Genomic DNA, 23,824 nt, shown 5'->3' with positions numbered 1-23,824 from the left:
CTCGATGTTCATCGCGCGCGACACGCGATATCCAATGAGTGTACAGCTTTACCGATATTCTCATTCTAAAAGTATACTGTCATTGGATATCGCGTGTCGCGCGCGACTAACATCGCATTGGTGTGCCGGAGCCATAAGGTGCTTTCCATTTGATGACACAAATTGACACAAGCGTCGTTCTATCCTTGTTGATATTCAGAGAGTGACAAAGATAAAACGACATTTGTGTTGACTTGTGTCATCAAATGGAAAGTACCCAATGAAAATAATAAAGCGGCGCGCACTCTTCTCTTATTACACTTTAGTTATTTTTTCTTCCAGTCGCGTTAGATGATGCTGTAGTTCTTTACAAAAAATGTCCAACATGATTGGAAAAAATTAATGCTGTTGTATTAGTCCTGAATTTTTATTTAGTTTTGTTCGTAATTTTGCTCTTATATATATAAAATAATATATTTAGTAATATATAGTAATGAATACAAAATTATAGTTATATTTCTGACGTGTAACTTTATTCCTTTAATTATTTTTAAATGTATCTCCAAGATTGTATATTAAAAAAAAAAGGGTAATACATTAATTATATTATAGCGATCAATAATTCCCTTCAGTTTATCGATGTCAAGCTATTACGTAATTTTTATTTTCTAAAACTTTTAAAGAATGAACTTCATTCTAAAGAGTGAAATCTTATTCTTAAAGATTAAAAATTGAGCCACTTTTTTCAAGACTGATTCAATTTTTACTTCTTAGAATGAAATTCCATTTCAAAGAATTTAGAGAAGAAATTTATTTTTTTTAGCTCAACTTCGTACAGAGTTCATCTTCTCTATAAGAAACGACCCTTCTTCTCTGCGACATGAAAAGAGAAAAAAATGAACCGTGCAAGAAGTTCAGCTGAAAAGAATAGATTTATTTAATTTTGTACATACTAAAAAACATTACGTGGGGCCCGAAAACCCCATTCGTTATTACATTCCTTATGACACTGTCATTCAAACAGTCACGTGATCTTTGACGCAAACTTCACTCCATTGTTCCGTCTCGCGCATCGGTCGTGGGTCGCGACCTCGGACACGGCGTGGCTAACGGCTGACGACGGCTGACGGCCTCGGCTCGACGACGCGACGAGCGCCGGCCGAGCCGAGCGCGCATCATTTCAGCAGACAGCAGAGGCGGCGCGGCGGCGCGCGGCACAACCCGACTATATAGAGGCTCGCAGGCACGGCTTTCAGTGCGAAGCCGGGTGCCGCTCGCGGTGGGGATGCCGCGTCGTTACGTACTGTTACGTACCGCGTCCGTAGGGCCCTGCGCGACGCGCACGGTGCGTCGTCGTCCCCACGATTAGACTCTCCCCCGGGTCGAACGCGCGTCCCTTACGTTTGCAGCACACAGTACGCGTTTTCACGTTCCGTGGCGAACGCCACGCAACGACACGGGAAGCGGGGTACATTTTTTCTCTTGCTTTCTTTCTTTCTCTCTCTCTCTCTTTCTCCCTCTCGGGGGGCCTGACGGCGCGAGCGACATGAGAGCGTAAGGAGCGGTAGCGCGCGCGTTGTTGCGGTCTATCGACTCCTCGGACTCGAGCGGGGATAACCGAAGTGCGCGGCGCGAGACACGCTGGAGGTGCCGCAGCCGTACGTCGTGCCATGCCAGTATAAATATTGTTCTGTCGCTCGCGCGAACCACAGCTTCTCTGCTCCTTTCTTTCACGCTGCTCCTCTTTCGTTCATATCTCCTCCCTTGTTTTTTTTTTTAATCCTTTCCCCTCTCAAATTCCTCATTGTCTCGTCGCTGCTGGTCGCTCGTTCACGTTCGTCTCGTTACACGCACGATTCAGCTCCCTCGACGAAATTGCCGAAATAAAAAAATATACGGGGCGCGAATTTGAGTGATCGCAGTGATAACCGCGATTCGTTCAGTGATAGAGACTCTTCTCGCGATAGAATGGTCGGAGTAGTTATCTCATGTAATCCCGCAGGACGCGAAACGTCCGGTGAGCCGCGGTGACCGTGCCGCTCTGTCATCTGTTTCCAAGAAAAGAGAGAGAGGGAGAGAGGGAGAGAGGGAAAGGAAAGAGGGAGCAAGAGCGAGAGGACTGGCCTCTACCTGCCGAGCGAGCGAGCGACCGAGGCGAGATCCGTGTGTATGTGTGGTAACCCGTGGTATGGCTCGTCGTCGGTGGTTCCTCGCCGCCTTTATTACAGCGGAACCCGAATGCGTGCGCGAACGCGAGCGTACCCCTCTCGCCTGACCGGCCTACCCCGCCATCGTAAGGCTGCGTTCACACGTGAAATCGATTTTCGCGCGGGGACCGTCATCCGGCCGTTCCTCGCCGAGGAGTCGCATTACCACGGTTAATGAACGGAACCAACGCCGGCCGATCGTCCAATCAGCTTTTAGGTAAGACCCGCCGGAAAGATTTCGACAATAGACTTATTATTCTTTTTAACTCTACTTGCATCTCGTTCATCGTTCTCTTTTTTTTTTCTCCGAGAGGAAAATATAAATCAAGTTCAGCTAAAGAGAACAGATCTCGTCATCCCTCTTTTCTTTGTTTTTTTCTTCTTGTCTGACCTCTAGTGATCGAATGAGTAGTTCGTTGATACTCGAGAAAACTCGTCTTCAAATGGAGAACGAAGTCTTTTCGGTTCGTCGAACTCGTTGTATCTCGCGGGGCAAGCACGTGGTGTTTGCAGTGAAATCGTTTGATTTTACAATTAGACACAATTAAGATTTTATTTATCAATAACATACTTAGTAATTCATTCATCGTTCGACACGAATAGCGTGTCGAGTAATCGATGCTATGGTGGTAATTGTAAAATTATATTAATCCTCAATGTAAATTCAATGGAATCTTCTTTCGGGATTCCATCCAAGGAACACAACAAGTCAAGAGAAAGTCAAAATGATTTTATTTTGACGTCATGAAAATCAAAATGATTTTTTTTATACAAAATTTTATGTTAAGAATCGAAATAAAGATGACTTCATTTTGACTTTGATTGTTTGTTGATTTTTTTGTGTTCCTTGAACACCATACTGATAATTGAGTAATAATAATCTCGATGATTTTTTGCAATGCTGAATTGCTTAAAACGCATATAAGATTTATTCACGTTGCTTGCAATTTTTTACACTTTCTCTTTTTTCTACGTCCGAGTATATATTTATCCCGTTTTGAGTACAACAATTTTTTGAGATTTCAAGCAACGCGAACAAACCTAATAATCACGCGGAATCAGCTTTAGCAATCAGCTTTCCATCCCCCATCGTCATTAAGCGGAGACTCGCTTAGAGTTCTCTTCCCGACAGAAGCATCGCGTATGGTGGCTCTTTTCAATAACTTATGTAACGATTTTGCAAATCGAAAGCATCAAGCGAAATCCTTTTTTTACCGCATCGATCGAGACGCTTATATGACTCCGGTATCTAAGATCTCAGATTGCGGCGCAACGTGTCATCGAGCTCGCGCATTGTAAACAGATGATCTTGACAGCTTCTTCGCACGTATGCGTCGCACGTGCGTTGCTGCGTATTTCTCGCAGTTCTTCGATTAACCGTGTCCGCAAGTGCGAAGAATGGATATTTTCTTTGTCTGCACGCACCGCGCTACGCCGGTGTGAACGCCGCTTGGCTCAGGTGCGCGTGCACAAAGAGGCATCTTCGATGATGCATCTCGTGGCTGGCATCTCGCAGCGGAAACGGCGGCGCGTCTTCTCTGCGGTATCGCGAACCGCGAGTGTACTCTGAATTTCTGAAACGCGCCTTACAAAAAAAAAGAGCCTAACAATAGCTACGGAATATGAATGAAATACTTTCAATCGATTATTCGATTGATATAACTAAAAATAATTTTTTTTTTTTCTAAATATATATGTAGTAAGTATTATCAAACATAATAATATAATCAATCGATTTTTAATCGTTGCTATACTGGAAAAATACTAAATTTTAATAAATATTTGTTTGAATAGTTTTAAGTAAATATTTATTAAATGTAAACAGTATTTATTTGATAAAAACCATTAATTTGATTTAATCATCATTTTTTTTGAGTAAATGTTTGTTTATTATAATTGAATTTACTTATTGTTAGTACTATTTAAAAAAATATGTATTAAGATTTAGTAATCTTTTTTTCATTGTAAATATTTAGAAAAGTAAAATGATTTTTAGTTATATTAATCAAACATTTAATTAAAATTATTTCACTCAACATTTGGTAACTATTAGTAACTCTTTTCAGTGCGTTATTTTCAGCTTGCGTGCTTGAAAAGAATTTCCCCTGAAAAAAAGGAAGATTTGCCAAGGACATTCGTTGTTGTATGGATAAAGTATTGAGGAATATATGTATTTAATGAAGCGAGAAATAATTTTATGTTTGAGATATTATCGCGTAATTCTTAATCCAAATAACTCTTGTCCGATGATTGCGCGCGTGTAGGCGTTTAGTTTTTCACTTGTCAGTTTTGTATAAATGAACGCATGTTATAAGTACATCCATATATAAATAGAGGAAAGGTCCTTATTATGAGATACCGAGTTGATTTTGTAAATGCTGGACAGCAGAATTTAAAAAAATAACAGATCATTTTTTAAGAGAATTTAATAAGCTTTAAGATAACGTTATATAACATTTAATTTAAATTTTATTTTTTTTTTAAATTAAAGAAATGTAAAAAGTGAGCAAATCGCAAAGTCAAAGAATTGTGCTCTTAATATGAGATGCCCCGAGAAATCGAAAGTAAAAGGATATCAAGCAAGGATATCAGTAGCAATTAAAAAACTTTATTTAATGTTTCTAAAATACAAACAAATAGTCAGCGTGCGCGAAAAATGAGAATGCGATAAATTATACTCAGAACTCGTTTTCAGGTAGTTGGAATCAAGCATCACAAATATAGGAACTCGACGTTCATTCCGGTTGTCTTTTTTATTATTGTACAATAACATTTATACTTTAGCAACGATTTTCACTACAATATAGGAGCAAAGGTTATTAGAAATACCTTGAATATCTCATATTACGATTTCCACGTCTTATGGTTTAACGATCATCAAATCTAACTTCTGCAATTAAACAATTCAACATATCCCGTATTTTTCTATTAGTACGACCTTACTCTATCACTACATGAAGAATTTATTGCCAAATATTTATTTATTAAATAATAAACAAGGTTTAAATGCTCATCTCAATGAAACTTGAAGATATTCAAATTGTTAAATCTTGTTTTATAATCACTACAGACATGATGATAATGAATTTTCTACTAAATAGTTTTCAAGAGCAATAAATTTATGGTGGAACCAATAGATACCATTTATTAGTTTAGCAGAAACGCCGATATCTCATTAAGCGCCTGTCTCATAACAGGGGGCTTTCCTCTATTATCGTTAATTATCTATGTAGAACCTTTTTTAAATGGAAATGTGCTTTGTTGTGAATGTAGATAAATACTTTTTAAAGAATTCACGAAATTTCCGATTCCGGCATTGGCTAACGTCACTATATCAAATCGCATAAATTGGATCGTTATATCATGAATTACACGTCTACGGTAAACATACCCGCGGTGTTCCGTGAATGAAACAGCAACCATGCGCTTACGATAGGAAATCAGCGCTTACAAGTTATCGTGTACCTTTTAAGTACATCGAAAATGACTATATGCTGCGCAGTCACGAACGCGGTTTAGTAACACGCATGTATCATTGCGCCGGCTTACTTATTTTCATTGCCGACTCAGAATTGCTCTCGATAAAAAATAAAATTAGCGATTTCTCAGAAGTATCCCGCGATGCTTAAAGAGAAAACGCTAACCTAAACATACCCTAATTGTCGATTCAAATTCTCAACTTTTAGAATAAGGAGGAGAGGATACAGGAGGATTCTGTTAATTAAAATTAAGAATTTAAATGATAATTCGTTTCTCCCAAGAACAGGACTAAAAGGAGGGACAAAAATTAAATCTCAGCTAATTTGTTTTACTTATTCTTATGGGAATCGCTTCTTGAGATTAAAGGCGATGATTTTTACAATCTGCAACGCTGCGAAAGATCATCGAGACGTCCCGCGTTTAATTCTGCTACCCAGTACTTGCGTTTGATGCAACTTTGAAGTATGAAATGTCTTTGAAATTCGACAACTGCCTTATTTGTGTAGAAATGAGAGCGTCCAGGAACATTTATCCACGAGAATACTAATGGATCGTTTATTATAATTGCAGCCAGGCTGGACGAGCGTAGTCGAATGCAGCTGGGCTCAGCATGCCCTCTAAGAAGCAATACAACCTCGTACATAATGACGAGTACGACACGCGAATACCGCTGCACAGCGAGGAGGCGTTCCACCGCGGAATCGTGTTCCACGCCAAGGTAATCTAGGGTGATTTCTTATCCACTTCGGTCCATACGAAGCAACCTCCGGCTTCTATTCGTTTTTCTCAATTCTCGGCGAGTCTGTCTCGGTGCTCTTGCCAACCTGAAATACACCTTGCATCCTTCTACCTTCATGTTTCTACATTTCCGATCTCGTTCGAGAGTCTACTCGAGAGACTAGACTCTCGAAAATACCGAGAGTTCTCGACAAAGATATTTAAAAAATGTTTAAGAAACGTTAAGCTAGAAAGAAACCGTAAAACGATTTTAGACCGTCGAACGATCTCTTGCTTATGTAAAATTCGAACAGCCGTGCTCAAGAAAAATATTGATTTTCCTACTGGATAGTAATACTCAAATTGCTCCGATAATAATCAAATATGACGCGGATTTCTAATTACAAAAAATTCCATCGTGCGTTTTGCGTTAAGCGAGTGCACACTTTCAGAAAATAGCAACACTAACGGTCGATAGCGTCTCACGTCAGAGGAAAATGTATGTCGACTATAAACCACGCTTCGTTCCTCTGACCGCCGTTCCATGGGAACGAAAGCATCTGCTTTGACATGGTTGCGCTAAAAAAGAATTTTCACGCCTTCTTAGTTCCATTTCAGTAAGATATTTGTAGTATTATCGACATAATGACGCGAAAAAGGACAAATTTGTGAACACAGGGAGACCTTCGCGCAATATTGCGAAATGAAGCGTGGCTGCGTTAAGTGTTTCTAATAGTGAATTCGACTGGATGCATTCAGTACGTGGTGTATATTAAAGTCATTGTACACAGATTCACGTACAAACGTTTAATGTAAATATAAAAAACGAATTATTAAATCAAAAATAATAAAATTATCAATGCATTTTATTGTACTGTTAAGTCTGTATTTTATAATCCGAAATGTTTGCATTTTATTTTTACAGATTAAATCAGTGTACAACAATTTTAACCTTAGAACACCTTCTGAAAACACATCAGTGATCTGGAAGACCCACTGTAAGCTGTAATTTCGGTTCAGATCAATATTTAGATAGATTCCTTTTTTTTTTATTTTGAAGCTCTGACATTTAGGAATATACCTACATAAAAATTTGACATCGCAGACTATGTATATTCCTGAATCTCTTTAGTATATTGTTAAATTATTGTTAAATAAAACTCTCCCTTTTCTTTTCTTCGAAGCAAATGAAATTTCGATTGAAGGACCCACACTATATATGTTCTAAGAGTTAATATGCACTAGTTCATCCAACCGAATTCTCTATAAGCGAATTTGAAAAAGTGAGGGAACAGAGAAGGAAATGTGTGCGGTTGGTATCTTATTCTCTTATCATTTCTAGTATTATTCTCACGATGGGCAATAAAGACCTTGAAGCGATCCTTTTGCAACGGTACTGAATCGCGAGGCGAACGCAAACTGCACTCCCTGATGACGGAGAACGAGTAACGTAACATCAGAAAAGACAATATCCTTGGGTTTCCCGGTCTTTCGAAATCGATTCTCGGAAATTCGCCGATTGTGCTCGGGAATAATATTTTTACGTCGTCGTCGTCGTCGTCGTCGTCGTCGTCGTCGTTGATGGTGCAATAATTGCGACGACAGTCGCGATACCAGGTGGCTTATTTCTGGACGACGACGCCGTTCGCCGCTTTCGCGTTCTCCGTGACGTCATCGTATCGTGCACGTGTTTATTTCGGTGGCACTTCTCCTGAGAAAGGTTGAAGCTTTTGTGTGCACCCCCGCGCTCGTAAATCCCGCACGCCGCGCTGCGAAAACCGTTTCAGCATTTTCGACTTTTGATTTATGTCGCGTCGTTGACGTTCGCGCTTACGTAGAAGCTCGAATCGCGTATCGGAAGACGTCTTTAAAGCGAGTTCCGAACTAACGTTTCTTAAACTTTCTCGGTTCATAGAACTCTGAACGACGCCTCGTTTATTTGCCAACCCGGGAAAAATATCGCGTAAACGATTTCGAGAAAGAGCGACCTGTGAACTGAATCTTCAGGCGAATTTTATGTCTCGATCGAGAAGAATTTTCCTTCCATTTTTTCCCTCGAGCGTTTCTTTCCAATATGGCATAAAATCAGAAAATAATCTCATTATTAATATTAAAAAAAAAAATTATTTTGTCTAATTCATAGATATTTGTCGCAAAAAAACTGATTCTGAAATGCTAAGTAAATTAATAGACCATCAATCATATTTGTGTTTATATTTAGTATTAAAACTCAGCTGGAGTCTGCAATTTGTCTTATATGAGAATCGTGCGCACAATGCTGTTCAAGAATCAGATTTTAGCTCTTAGTGGGGCTATAAATACAAATCGATATACTCCGCAGAAAGAGAGAGAAACTTTGCTATTAATAATCTACGTACGAAGTAACACACGTATTCATTACAGAATTGTAATGCAGGAAATAAGTCCGATAACTAAATTTATTTCAATTCAGCGAAATATGTCGTGGATCGATTTCAACTGGTTTTTCTGATGAGCAACACGCGAAGTCAAAGCGAGATTTTTTTAACTACGAGTAGCTTCTCTTCAATTCCTTCTCGGTTATCGCAAGACGCCGAGACGGCTATCGATCGCAAATTTACAAAGAGACCGTCCTCTTCCTGTCGCAAGCGTATGCGTGGGAGAACACCACGTGTACATCGAATCACCCGAACACGTGGCTAAGACCATCCCTTTCAATGGGGGAATTCTAAATACAGATCGTCGATGCTCCTCCCGCTGTATAGTTATGGTAGCGTAACTACATATAATGTATTTTGTTTACTACAAATGCAACCGTTTTTGTTTACTACAAATGGACGCTCCGTATGTTATCGAGATCTCACTGCAAGGTTTCTAACATTTATTTTATCTAGGCAATTATCGGAAAATTAACGCGTTGATCGATGCCCGTTTCTACCAATGTAGATTAATTTTAATCTTCTCGGTTCAATACTTGTTCTTCATTTTTTTCCAATTATTAAAATTAAAAAAAGATGAAGACTTTTAAAAAAATTTTTTTTCGTTTTCTTTAGTTTGCTGGGGGGAGATATTTCGAGAGATTTCATTATGCCAGTTGTATTGTCACTCTTCGAGTATTGAGAGAATTAATTTTAATTTTTTGAAATGAACTATGGATCGACGACCGCGCGAGATGACTACATTGAATCTTTCGCGACCTGTCAAGATAATAAATAAATGCAATTTTCCTGAAGAGAAAGACAAGTCGTACTATTTATACAATAACAATAATCATATTAGGACTTTCGAATTTTAAACAATACGAAAAGATAAATATAGTAGGCTAATGAGAGTCAGCAATGATAAACGGCGCAATTATTTAGTGAACAATCAATAATCAGATATTGGATTAATATCTTCTTTATTTTGAACGTTTCGACTCTCTTTGGAGTCCTCCTCAGCAAGAATGATACAATAATATGATATAATAATAATATAATAATAATATAATAATGATATAATAATATAATTAGCTCACATGTCCATAATGCTTAAGCCACTCGCAAATTGATAAAGATACAGCGTTGTTAATCATCATTGGAACATGAAGTATTGTACATAAAGCTTTGTTGAACACATTGAAACTTAAAAAATAGAAATGTTAAAATCAAATATAAAGATCATTTTTAGAACACACATCCGTGTATGACGACGTGTCACTCAGATACGTACTATTTATTCTATCCTTCATCCAACGAATTGTTAGCCAATTGTTATCTCAGCGAACCGCTATATTTCTTCCTTTTCAGTTCATCGGCTCTATGGAGGTTCCGCGACCGACTAGCCGAGTGGAGATCGTGGCGGCGATGCGAAGAATCCGCGTGAGTACGCGTAATAGCTAATTAACCCAGTTAGAGAAACAGTTTTGTCTTCGTAACCGCGGATCGTTTCATGTAATTTGGACTCGTTTGATTCACAGTACGAATTTAAGGCCAAAGGGATCAAGAAAAAGAAAGTGACGCTGGAGGTCTCAGTGGATGGGCTGAAAGTGACCCTAAGGAAAAAGAAGGTAATCCTTGTTGAAGAATTATGTTGCTACTCGCTCGTTGTTTCACTAATCTCAAATCATCTCGTTAACCCCTAAGCCGGATAAGCTAATTCCCGTACATACACAAGCGAATGAGATGAGTTTGTTAGACTCAATAGTATATTTCAAAAGAATAATTTCAAAAAGAAATGAAGAGAAAAGGAATATATTACACACGCTGACGCGGATTTGTATGATTTAACTTTCCGAAGTTGACGTTAAAATTTGTAACATAGACTGGAGAGATTTCTGTGAGATCCATTTAATATAAATTAATTAAAAGGTATTACTTAATTTCAAGGAATTAAAATGACATTTAAAAAATAATGAATGTATTATACATTTTAATTAATTCATTAAATTTATTTATTTAATATTTATTTATTTAATTTATTTATCTGTAAGAAAGAATTCTGCAAATATATCATAGATTGAATGATGAGTGATGTTGATCAATAAAATTGAATTGTTTGACATTTTATGACAAAGAGATTTATAATTAAATAGTTTAAGATTCGCAGCTTCGATTAAATAATCGATAAAAGAATTCTCAATCCCCGGTGTTTGTGTTAAAAATAACATTTCTCTACATTTCTCTATTCTTATCGCAATCTACTGCGGTCTCATAAAATCTGTTTCTAATTTAACTAATTTCTATTTTCTGCGGAGTTACGTTGATAAATATATTTTCTACATGCGATTTCGTCGTTTGCTTGCTACATCAGCACAATTCTTGTATGCGAAAATTCTTCTTGGCGACATCGAAAGATTTCCACGACGTCCGCATAAAATAAGGACGTCATTCGCGAATACTTGGAGGGGCGGCAAGATAAGAGGGGAAAATCGCGTACATTCGATGACGTGCATTTCGTAACAGTTGAGATTTATAACGAGAAATGATTTTGGACAAGCGCCACGTTGTCTTCGCTGATGCACATTGGCGCCTCGTATATTTTTGATGCTTTACATACCGTAACCGATAGCGGTAACAGCCAAAAAAAAATATATCAACTAATAATATGTTTTAAGTAATGACCCGCCATTCGTGATCTTTTTACAGAAGAAACAGCAGCAATGGATGGACGAGAATAAAATATATCTGATGCATCATCCAATTTACAGGTGAGATCGCCTGCTTATCGTAACTAGTACTTTTTCTTTATTGATTTATTAAATCTTTTTGCAATTTACATGATACTCGTACGAAATATGGAAATATTGGTACATGAATAATAACGATGAAAAATATCGCATAAAAATAATGAAATTATTATTGTAAAAATATCACGATATATTACATGAAAAATCCGGAAAATAATGCGTAATTTAGATGACTTGGATAATTTTTGAATAAAACAAATACTGAATGTATTTTTTTTTTCTTTAGGATATTTTACGTTTCGCACGACAGCCACGATTTAAAAATATTTAGTTACATCGCCCGTGACGGGAGCAGTAATACTTTCAAATGTAACGTCTTCAAATCCAGCAAAAAGGTGAGTATCAATTTTATTTCCGATAGTAATTAATCTTCAGTACATATCATTGAGCTTCCTATGTCGGACATGATCTCGAACTACATTAGGAAAGAATCACGCAATACGAAATTACTTTTTAGGATTTACTCTTTTATATCTCGCTATATACAGCTACGTTAAAAAAGTAAGGATAACAAATTGACATGTAATCAGGCGAAACCCGATTGAATATCTCGATTAGACAATCCTCACCGATTTTTTTTTTTCTATTTCTACGGATTCATTTCATCTATACAACCGGCGTAAGATTTACACATCGCGCACGTGCGTGGCTCGTATGTACATACATACGCGTCGCGACAATTCACGTAACTCGTCGCCTGGCGCTTCATCAACTTACGTTATTGTAAACCTATAAATAAATTCGGGCGGCTCCTCGACGGCATCCCGCCGTCTCCTCCTCGCCGATTATTTCCTCGTCGCGGAGACGGAAGGTGGGACCGTCCGCGTTGCATCCCTGTCGAAGTGAGAGTGTATTTTCGCCTTTTTGCGTGGGTGCCGTGGATGGAGGGATGGCCCGGTAAGACTGCGACGGGGAGGAAACGCGTAACGAGACCACGAGACCGCGGTGACGGAGGGACGTGTCGTTTTGTCGCGTATTTGCAGTGGCGGCTCAGTGCCGTTTGGCACAGAGTTATTAAAATAGTTCGGGGAGGTATAGAACGGCACGATCTTCCGCGATATCAGCGGGCTGGCGACTGGTGTCCGACAACTCCTCAGGAAACTCTCGCAGGAGGAACGTTCTCCAGGTGGAGCAAGAAGAAAAGTCAATTTGCGACAGAATTTTCAGAGTATCCGATATTCATAGTCGGTTCTTATATTTAAGACCGTCTTAAGTCTTAAGACGTCACGAACCAATCAGAGATCCGTATTAGCATCTTAAGACATTATTTAAAACGATCTTCAAATAAGAACGGACTATGAATACCGACCTTTGTTTCGCATTTCCGAATCGTTGGCGAGTACAAAGTTATTTCGAAAAGATTTTTGCACCACGGATTTTTATTTTGATAGAATGATAGGTATAGATACTCTGTAAAACTTTTAGAATAAATTGTCACAAAAGAATGAAGTCTTATACTCTTAAAGATTGAAAATTGAGTCACTCTTTTTCAAGACTGGTTCAATTTTCACTCTTTAGAGTGAGATTCCACTGTAAAAAAAATTTAGAGAGTAAAGGCGTTTATTAATATTCTAGGGCAAGACCTGTATATAAAATATGAATATAAAATAATAACGAGTAAAAAAAAATGAAAAAGAAAAACGAAATGGAGAGATTTTTTTAACGTACCCGTTGCTTCTCGTACACACACGCACATCCTTGGCACTTCTTCTATGCCCAACAGATATCGGTGAACATTTCGGTAGACATTTCGTGCCTCTCCTTTGTTGAATTATTTGGGGATTCCGGTCGCTTTGAAAATCTAGGTGAATCCAGAAATAACTGGCGACGATATATCTAGGATGCCGCAGAAATATCCGCCTTGGCCGAAGTTTTGAACTTGCGATATCGGGCAAAAGTTCCGAAAAGCTTTTTCTCGTTTTCCCTGCTGCTAGTCGCCCTATTTGTTATCGTTTACTTCAACTTTATGAAAACTCTCGGCGACTATTGTACACTTTGCTAATGGACGGAACTTTCATTCTTTTCACCTTACCTTTTCCACGATACGGGAACTCAGGCTTATGTATAAAGTCGTTTACTTTTGGAACTGTTGCCTCTTTGGGCCGTTTTCTCTTGAAGTCTTTCGTTTATTGCCGTCCGCGCAAATGGCGCATTTCCACTTTGAACTTCAACCGTTCGTGAATTTGTTTGACAATGTAATGCAACAATTTTATGTACTACGTTTATGAACTCGAAGGATTTCCAGACGAGTTTGTTACACTCACTTGGTCGATACGTGGGGGCGTATACACTTCGGAAGCTATGTAAGATAATTGCGAATTGTCACAGGAGAAGGCTTGACACGCGACGATATATAATTTATCAACCGGGGGATATAAGAGTTCTCGAACGGTCGACCGTTAAATGACGTGCCGCACCGTCGGGGTGGGCTGTAGAATAGCATACGTCGTGCGAATTTCGCGAGCGTCGCTTTCCGCGTTCTCCTCGTTCCGTACGCCCCATACTCTGGATTCACGATTTACTTTTGGACACAGAAACAGAAGTACAAAGCCATCGAGCCGCTTACGCTTCTTCAGTCTAGTCAATTTCCATCAATCTCCCCGCGATAGAGAAAGGCTGACAGGCGTAATAAGAGAATAGACGGAACGCGTAAGTTGGAGAAGTTATTTATACTCTTTTGAGAAAGAAAAAAAAAATACTGTAAATCGTATGTGCGGAAAATTATTTTGGGAAAATTAGATTGTTTGTACAAAAACTAATAATAAGTGATAAAAATCGTCACGATGCTTGAGTAATTTTCCGAAGCTAACACTCGAAATTTCTAACACTGTTACAAATTTACTAACACTGAGTCTGTGAGATCTATTTAATATATGTTGATTAAAAGATATTAATTAAATTTGAAGAAACCAAAATTACATAATTCGTATAAAAAAGAATGAATATTAAATTTATTTTAGTAACAATAATTCAAATTTGCAGATAACAAAGAATGTAATCGGGACCCACGTTAGCTCCGAAAGATAAATATCTGTAGTGTCATAAAAAGAAGAGATAAAATTTGCATGATTGAATTAAAATACGTAATAAATCAATATTTTCACAACCGATATTTAGTCTTGAAAAAAAAATTGAATTCATAATACTGGATTTTAAGATGATAATGGAATAATGTACGCAATTGCTTGAGCAACTTGTACAATGCAGTTAATCCGAGAATAATCGCTTGTCTATATCTCGATTCTACATAGCATAGCTAGCGGATCGCCTACGAATCGTATATTAGAAATAATCGATTTAAATCTAGAATCAAGTAAGTTCTCCCGGCTATTTACTCTTCGCTATTCACTCCATTTACTACTCCAGTTAAGAGAACAGCGGTCAGTAAATCAACGAGGTAGCTTCCTCGCGCTTATTCTTCGCCATGCTCAAGGAAAGAAGATAAAAGAAAGAGTGCGGAACAGGAACGTCTCCTAATAAAATACGAAACCGATCAATTGTTTAAGACGGACGCGTCGTAACCGAGGATCGAGTTTGGATGGAGAGAGAGAGAGAGAGAGAAAGAAAGGGAGGTGCCATTGAGCGAGCCGAAAGCGAGAATATTAATGCGCTTATAAATAAACCGGAGGAAAAATCCAGCTAAGCGTGTATAGCCCCGACGGACGACGTGATGCTTGTACGCCTCTGCATGCCGTCGCGCCGGCCAAGAAACCACGGTAGGAAGCCGCACGGTTAACTTCGGCTCTCGCGTTCCCGTTCGCGAGGACTTGTACACAAATCGCGGAGTGGCCGCGTTTCCCTCTTTTTCCCCCCTTTTTCCTTTTCTTTCTCCCCCCATCTCCTCATCTCGTTACCCCCCCATATATATATATCCGAACACACGAAACGAATCCGGTGGAACGACGCGCCGACGACCTCCCGCTGATGGATCTCGCGTGTGGAAATGTGATTCTGCGCAAGCGGCGAGATTAAACATCACGTCTCGTTGGTGATCGAACGATCGGGGGCGAATGAAGAGATGCGCGGAGTGGCCAGCGAGTGGAAATAGGATTGTTTGATTACGAGACGCGCGCGATCGCGAGCGTTATTACGCGTAACATGACAGCGTACGGTAAGAGATTCGCGCGCGGCGACGTAATAAGACGTGCCCGACGAGGTGAGCGCGTACAGTGATTTTTGACGATCGACCTACAGTGAGACGCGAATTTACGAGTTTATTTTCATACCTTCCCTGGTTAAGAAGAGGCTGTAACTTCTCGGTGCGTGCGTGCGTGCGTGCGTGCGTGCGTGCGTTTGCAGCCTTACAGGAAAACAATTTGATATGTAACGTGCATTTTTTACCGAAGGCGTTATTGTCTGCAGATGTGCCTTTTGTTTTCGTTGCTCGGATATTACTGATCGATGATGAATTCTCATATTTAAAGAGACGTATAACTTAAATCATCATACGAAATTGTTAGTTTAAAATTAATAGTTTTCACCGTAGGATACTTGTGACTGCGTTTTTCCTCCACTTTTTGTCACAATTTGTTTTTTTTTTTTCTTATTCTTTGTATATTATAAGCGAGTTTGTTTCCCGCAGAATGATATGAAAAATAGCTGGTGTTAGTTTCTTTACAAAACGGTTGACTCAACAATATATCTCGTGATGAACCCCTCAAATTATATACACACTGCCCTTACAGAAATTTAATACTGAAAGGAAATGATTAATTAATTGTCAAGTACTGAACAAGTGCTTTTAATACTCAATACTTTAATCACTATGTTTCAGCGTTAAATTGACTAGTATTAAGTTGGATTTCTGTAAAGATGATCCGCTTATTACTGAGTATTCATTTTTTATGACATCCATCCCAAATACCAAGATAGCTTTATTTGACGTGATTAATTGATCATTCTTTACGAATCTGACGTCCTATCATCCTAAAAGTGACGTGTGATTTGTCACAGTCACATAACGTCACATCAAGCAACGTCAAAAATACGTCATTATTTTCGTATTATTAACGGCGTAAATAAATGACGATTGATCTAATAACGTTACCAATACGTCATCGATTAGTCATTTATCTGAAGTCAATAAGTATAACGTTGTAAATACGTCATAAATAAATGACGTCATTAATTGGTAAAAAAAGAACGTTATTACATCTTAAATAGATTACATAATAATACGTTAATAATTCAAAATAACTATCGACGTCAAAATGATTACAGTTTGTTACTTGGGATCGTTTTCAGAAAGATGAAAGAATCGAAAGCGGGATATAAATATGTAGAATTTACATTTAGGAATTACATTATTTTTAATCTTTAACATTGTTGTTTTTTTATCTTTATACAAAGAAGCGACAGAGAAAGATATAAATGCATTTTAGTAACAGTCGTAAGTATTTTGATAGATAAAAAATATGGTGATCAAATATCATTTTTCGTCTGCAGATTTTATTTTATTTTATTTTTTTCAATATGAAAACTAGAATGAAATTTTTTAAACTAAAATCAATTATCCGACGCGTCAAAAGAATCAACAATGACGCGGCTATTCTCAGGATGGCAACCGACAACAGTTTCAAAATTACACACAATTTAGCGGGGAATTTGCCAGATTGAATCCACGACGACTATTTATAATTGAAAACTGTCTGTGCAGACAGTTATTATGCACGCCAACATCGCGATTCTTCGAATCCGCGGCATATCGCGGATTTGCACCCGCGGATGTTAAATAAATTAATAAATACGCTAAGAAGACACGCGGATGAAGCACGTTTTTTGTTAATGAAAGCAAACACGCGGAAAATCCGGCGGGAGCATGAAGTTCTGCGATTTTCGCATCAGCGGTTACGACTTACGAGTTACTAGGAATTGTCGATGCAACGCTATTGCGGTATTCTACTTCGACGGTCGGTGTCAGGGTTAATGCATTTTAGACGTTTGCAAATGTTTACTTAAATGTAATTCGTGTAGAATACGCGCGCGTTTCGCATATATCGACGTTTACGCGCTCCTGATGGACAGCCATGTTATTTTATACGAAAAGATTGTGTTTGCATAATTACATCCATGTAGGACGTCCGGTAGGGAAACATTAGAAAGATTGGATATTTGGAATTCATCGTTCTTTGAATCGCAAAAATTCTCTGAAAGATCAATTTAAGCAGAATGAAATGTTATTGATAGATATCTGATTTATATCACGATAGAGATGAACAATCTTATGGAAGACTATCAAGGCACAAATAATCTCAGAATAATAAATTAATAAGAATTCGATCTCTTTCAAGAAATGCGAACAAATGATAAAATTCTATTTAATTTCAAACAAACTTCTATTTTATTAAGGATTAAAATGTGACAATAAAAAAGATGGTATATATAGAGGATAAATAAAATGATATAAACATCTAGGGCATATATATATGTATATATACATATCTTTAGATTTTTATATCAGATTTAAAAATAAAGGAGACAGATCCTTGACGTTTAATTTCTCATACACATTAGCCGCGGATCATTTGGTGTATAAAGTTTCATACATGTTTACGTTCTTTACGGCCTCGACAGGCTGAAATAAGTTCAAAGAAACTCTCAGAGTAAACGATTCGCCTTTGTGCCATGGAGTGACGAATTATCTAAATAAAAAAAAAATGTAGCTTGCAAGAGGATCGCGCGGTGGATGATAGCATCCGCAGCTGCGAACATGTGAAAATTCGAAACGGATGCGAGAAGAAATCGTAAGCGATGCTCAAAAATTCTTTAAGAGGCACGGCAATGGCCTCGTCCGAATCGTCAACACCAGCGAGTCCTGGTCCTAGCAGTCCTCTAGGCTTTGAAACAACACCCAGGCCACGCAAAAAGCTTTCGTTCAAGGAGAAACCGGAGACTTTCAACTTCTTCAAACTACGGAAACCGTCTACACGGCCGAGACTGATACACGCACAAAATAGCATCGACCTCAGCTTCGACGAAAATCCCTTCGAAGAGGAAAACGAAGATCTCGATGAACTCGAGGTAAAATCTCTACTCTATTCTGACTGAATATGAAGAAAGCTATATTTTTCTAAACGATTGAATGGAGTTATCGAGAAACTATCGACATAGGAAGCTCGCTGATGTATCTTTGTAATATTATTTATTGCTCTAAAATCTTGTTCTTTTATTAAATGATATTCTTATTATAATAATCAGATGTTGTTCTGCGTACTCGTGAAATTGCACGCGAGATGATTAAATGAGAAAATAAGATGGATGTGATTTAATTAGAGTCAAGCAATGAGGGTAGTCAGAACAGTCGGGCAAGCTTTCGAAGTGTGCCATAAGTTAAGCATAAACAACACTACGGAGGATCGGGGAGAGAAAGACGGGGAGAATCACGGTGAAAATTATGGTGATGTTTACGAGGACCAAGACGAAATTCCTAACGAGCAGTCTCAGCCTTCTCCGACGCCGGTACATAAAGGTGAATGTCAATGATACCGTGGCATAATCAATTTTTGGTGTTTTCATCTCTTTCGATTTTATTTTAATTTTACGACAGAAATAATTTTGACAAGATCAGATTATATAAAAACAATAGAAAAGATTCCTCTTCAATCCCTTCATTTTCATCTCCGCCTCCGTTTGTAACGCCTGTCACTTCTCTCTTGTATTTCAGACATATCGTTATTGGGGGATACTGAAGATTCGGTACCCGAGCAAACGTCCGTTACCTGTCTACTTCGATCACACGATGGACCGGCGACGACAACCTCTACCTCACCAATCAGACAGTCGCCATCGGTGAGACAATTAGAAACGTATAAATAGGATGAAATCGGCGCATGCTATTTTAAAATAAAATCGTCATTAACTGAACCTGTATCATGCAAGTGAAAGATACTTTGCGGAATGCTTTGGCAGCTACGATGAAGTCAAAGCCTTAAAATAAAATAGCTCGTTATCTTACTCTTGCTTTACGGTAACGTATTGTTTACCACTTTCCAAGTTCTGTCACTGGTACAACTCGTAAATTCTAAGACGTTTTTGCGCTCCATTTCACAACAGCTTGTCTTACTTTCTTATGAATTCCACGACAATTCAATTCGTATACTTTGAAGTAATTCTTTTATGTCTAACGCGTAGTGCCCTTTGCACGAACTCGTTCTTGCATTTTTTTTTCTTTTGTCGCTATCTTGTGATATTTATTTATAATAACGTACACGATTTATGAGTATCGATTTATTTGTTTCCTTTTTATAGGGCACGGTGACCTCCGAGTGCGGAGGTTTATTGGTGGGAGGTGAATTAACAGCCCTGAAGCATGAAATACAGCTTCTGCGTGAACGTTTGGAGCAACAGAGTCAACAAACCAGAGCTGCTGTTGCCCATGCGCGACTTCTTCAAGATCAGCTGGCGGCGGAAACGGCAGCGCGTGTCGAAGCTCAGGTATAAATAAGTGAATCAATTACCAGAACACATAAATATTTCAACACTTACCTATGAGCGATTTATAATCGTACGAAAGCTAATTTATCACAATATCTTTCTTTGTCAAAGTGAAACATTTAGGAAACATAAAATGATTTATACGTTTTTTTATCGCTATTATCTTTTTCTATCCTTTTATCATTTTTTATTATATTATCGACTGATATTATCCGTGTACTTTCTCCATAAAATGCGAAGAAAATACTTGACGAATCGATTATTTAGATACAGAAAAGTTTTGACAGTTGAGATTTTACTTTAATTATGAATAAGATGGTTTCTCATTTCAGGCGAGGACGCACCAACTTCTAGTGCAGAATAAGGAATTACTAGAACATATAAGTGCACTGGTCGGCCACCTGAGGGAACAGGAACGTGTTTCCGGTAGTCATGTCACCTCGCAATCGCAAATTCCGACGCCCGCGTCATTGCAACAAAATGCAGCGGTTTCCGACCTATCAGGTCTCGGCCAGGTAACGCTCTACCGAATTCCATGACACGAGTGCTCCGGTGGAGTTTGGAGTCGAAGCACCGACTGACCGAAACGGCGTTGCATCTCGATTAATGTTTAACAGAATGCATCTTGTACTTCTTTTTTTCTCTCTTTTTTTCTCTGTTTTAATACCGTTAACGCCTTTTGTACCGATTTCTCCTTTTTTTTTTTAACTTTATAATAAAACGTTTTATACACACTTTTGATTTTGCACCTCCTCCCCCTACATTACATTTTATACCGAATGTGTTTGCGTACCTCCGATTGTGTAATGTTTCTTTTACACCCTGATGATTTAGCGGTGCACGCACTATGTTTTAGGCGTTTTCGTTTGGTGCCGATAAGACGTCGACGGCGAAAACAGCCGTAGCTTCGACTATTTGCATTTTTTGCGCGAGCATTTCCGCTTCGACCCTCACGGCGCAAAAATTACAAAACGACAATCAGAAAGATCGCTGATCGAAATCTGTACTAACATCGGTAAAAATAATCGGGGGGCGAATGAGTTTTGTACGTTGCTCGAGTGATTTGATTTGATGAACGCAGTGCGTTACGTATATACCTTGTCTCTTGATTATTTACACGTGCATTTGCATCGAGGTATCTAATTGCGAAAAATTAATTTCATACTAAGATACGACTAATCTAATAACAAATTAAGCACCAATATGACGGTGTTGTCTAACAGGTCTTCGCACGGGATTTTGGAGTACATGCTGCCAACGAATGCTAGGTAATATTATCACTCATTACTAAAATCTATCGGTGTAAACGATCATAGTCAGACATCAAAAGATGGCTCAGTTCCAAAATATCTAACAAAATATCCGAAAATAGAAAGAGGTAAGAGAACAAAGATGCACAGAGTCAAGAATTTTTAATGTACAAAATTTTTTTGGATAATTCGCATTTTCTACACATATTAATTTAAATTCACATGTTAGTTATATATGAATTATGTTCAAATTTGCATATATTTAAATCTTCATATTAAAAAAAATGAAGATTTTATAATGTATATACAGGATGGATCTTAATTATATATATTAATGCTTCATAAATCGAATCTAGAGCTCAAAACATTTTAAAAATGCGTATACCTATTGTATAACAAGAAAATTTTTTGAAATTAATTATAATTCAGAAAATATCATTTATTGTATATAATCTACATTGATATGACATATTTCTCTGTTCTGAACTTTAGATTCATCTCTTAAGAAATAATCAAGAATCATCCCTGTATGAAAACAAATATATATAATTATATAATATAGCTATAACGTATAATAAAAATACGAGGGACAATTTTGTATCTCTTGAATTTCGTGGGCTTCAAAGATCTTGTTCCCCAAACTGCGTATTCTCGGATAGTGCCAACGGACCGGAGGCCAGAGTTCGCCATGGGAACTGGATCCACCGACCTTTCCTTACTGTACATATCCGTCTGAATCGCTGTATTCCGGTGGTCTCGGCGCCATGGGAATCCAGAGTAATAACACCGCCGCAGATCAACTACAGTTCCAAACGCAGCTGTTGGAAAGGCTACACAACCTAAGCCCGTTTCAGCCCCAGAGATCGCCCTATAATACACCGTCGCCATATGCGATGGGCCCAAGTCTACTTCTACCTCCGTGCAGCGGACCAACGGTGAGTATTCCTTGTCACAAGACTGAATTTATACATAAGCGTTTTAATTTTAAAACATAAATAAATCGTAAACATAGCCAAACCATCAAAAACTATAATGGTTTTCATACTGTCCATAATGAATAATTAATATATAAAATTTTCTTTATTTTTTCATCATATATTTTAAATTCAATGTTATTTCTAGAAAGAAACAAATCTCACGTAACACTTAACAAATTAATTTATAATTATAATTTACGTTATAAATCCTGCTTCATTAATTTTCAAAAAGCCCTCTCCTTTATAACTTTTCAGAATTCAGCTCAGCTGTCGCCAAATTCTGCGTCCCTGCGAGTCTCTCAACCAAACAGTTTCTCCTCGTCTCCGATCATGACTCACAAGCTCGAAAATTATGGAACGGATAATTCGGACAACGCTTTCATAAAGCCTTTACCATGCACCAACGATAAAAACATGACTCATCTGTCGGCCGACGTTAAAGCTAAGCAAGAACGCTTGGATCCTTCCGAAATACCTCCTATAATTCTGGATCCTCCACCACAAGGCAAACGTACGGACAGTATGATCAAGAAAACGAGCACGAAGCAAAATTCGATAGTTCAAGGCACGCAGGACAATAAGAATAATTTGCAGAATCCGAGAGGTTTGGCAACTATCTTGCGATCCACAGGTCCGCCGCCTTCCCGCACGACAAGTGCTCGGCTACCCTCTCGCAACGACCTGATGAGCGAAATGCAGCGAACGATCTGGGCTCGCCACACCACCAAATGACGGGACAATGTCCAACCTACAATAATGCGAATCCGCGTAATCTTTAATACCGAGAAACAAAGTCGACCATTTCGTTAGAATTCGAAGAAAACACATGTCCAAATATACCTTATTAGTCACGAATCACGAGAAAAGTTACGCGTGGTTTGACTTAACGAACGACAGGGTTTGCATTTTCTTCTCGATCGCTCAAAGTCAAATCCTTCATATTTAGAGATTTCTAAGATGTATAGTATATGATTTTTCGATACGTTAAATTGGAATATAGAAAAATTATTAAACGAATTGTCAAGTGAAAATTTGTTGCCAATAAGAATTTTGAGAATATCTTTTACAAAGATTTGCTAGAACTCAGTATAGAGTCAATAAACCATTATAGTTTAGCAATATTCCTATGACGAACGTGGAATCGCGATTTTTAACAGATTGTACATTCGTTTGTATCCTACGAGTTACGTCCGTGGAATGTTTGTAAAAAATGAAACGATAGTTACGTTCGGACGAAGTGGAATATAGTGGATATATACTTCACGCACGTCTCGCGTGTCCGAAGAGACGAATTGTAATACGTAATTCGTACATTTATTCGTATCATGACATTTACAGTGTATTCCCATGTATAAAAAGTCGCCATTTAGCGGACGAACTTGTGCCAAAAGTACCAATCGTCTTAAGAGAGTTTATTTTCAGTATATTTTTAAGTAATGTAAAAATAAAGATAAGCGTGATCACAGAGTTGCGGCAATTATATCCTTCCTATCCTTATCTTTGCGTCACAGATACGCTATCATATAATTAGCTTACTTGAGCCAAGTTTTAAATTAATTTAAGATCCTGCATTAA

At 38.1% G+C, this 23,824-nt stretch overlaps 1 protein-coding gene and 1 long non-coding RNA gene across 5 annotated transcripts; one reads left to right on the top strand and one right to left on the bottom strand.

The window, feature by feature from the left end:
- Window positions 1-1,221: 1,221 nt before the first annotated feature.
- LOC105149494 (carboxyl-terminal PDZ ligand of neuronal nitric oxide synthase protein) lies at window positions 1,222-23,716 on the top strand. 4 transcript variants are annotated; one of them, XM_087406299.1, is made up of 13 exons: window positions 1,222-1,447; window positions 2,208-2,403; window positions 6,237-6,384; window positions 10,151-10,222; window positions 10,321-10,410; window positions 11,489-11,550; window positions 11,816-11,924; window positions 18,862-19,057; window positions 19,253-19,377; window positions 19,837-20,022; window positions 20,355-20,537; window positions 21,932-22,207; window positions 22,505-23,716. In XM_087406299.1, exons 3-13 carry the CDS (start codon window positions 6,277-6,279, stop codon window positions 22,979-22,981), a joined length of 1,884 nt encoding a protein of 627 aa, XP_087262425.1. In that variant the 5' UTR covers window positions 1,222-1,447; window positions 2,208-2,403; window positions 6,237-6,276; the 3' UTR covers window positions 22,982-23,716. The 4 variants fall into 4 exon arrangements, with proteins under 4 accessions (XP_087262425.1, XP_087262424.1, XP_087262426.1 ...); XM_087406298.1 differs by having other exon boundaries at window positions 1,982-2,403; XM_087406300.1 differs by lacking the exons at window positions 1,222-1,447; window positions 2,208-2,403; window positions 6,237-6,384; ... (2 more) ...; window positions 11,489-11,550; window positions 11,816-11,924 and adding exons at window positions 14,107-14,238; window positions 14,572-15,912; window positions 18,163-18,609.
- On the bottom strand, window positions 11,913-13,854 carry LOC105149493 (uncharacterized). The gene is made up of 2 exons (XR_015545121.1): window positions 13,622-13,854; window positions 11,913-13,528 (listed from the first exon to the last, which is right to left on the bottom strand). It is a non-coding gene; the product is annotated as an uncharacterized LOC105149493 (long non-coding RNA).
- Window positions 23,717-23,824: the final 108 nt, after the last annotated feature.

This window comes from Acromyrmex echinatior, chromosome 5 (genome assembly GCF_024713525.1).
Source record: "Acromyrmex echinatior isolate Ae372 chromosome 5, ASM2471352v2, whole genome shotgun sequence".
NCBI lineage: Eukaryota > Metazoa > Arthropoda > Insecta > Hymenoptera > Formicidae > Acromyrmex > Acromyrmex echinatior.
This window is presented reverse-complemented; position numbering and strand designations above follow the sequence as displayed.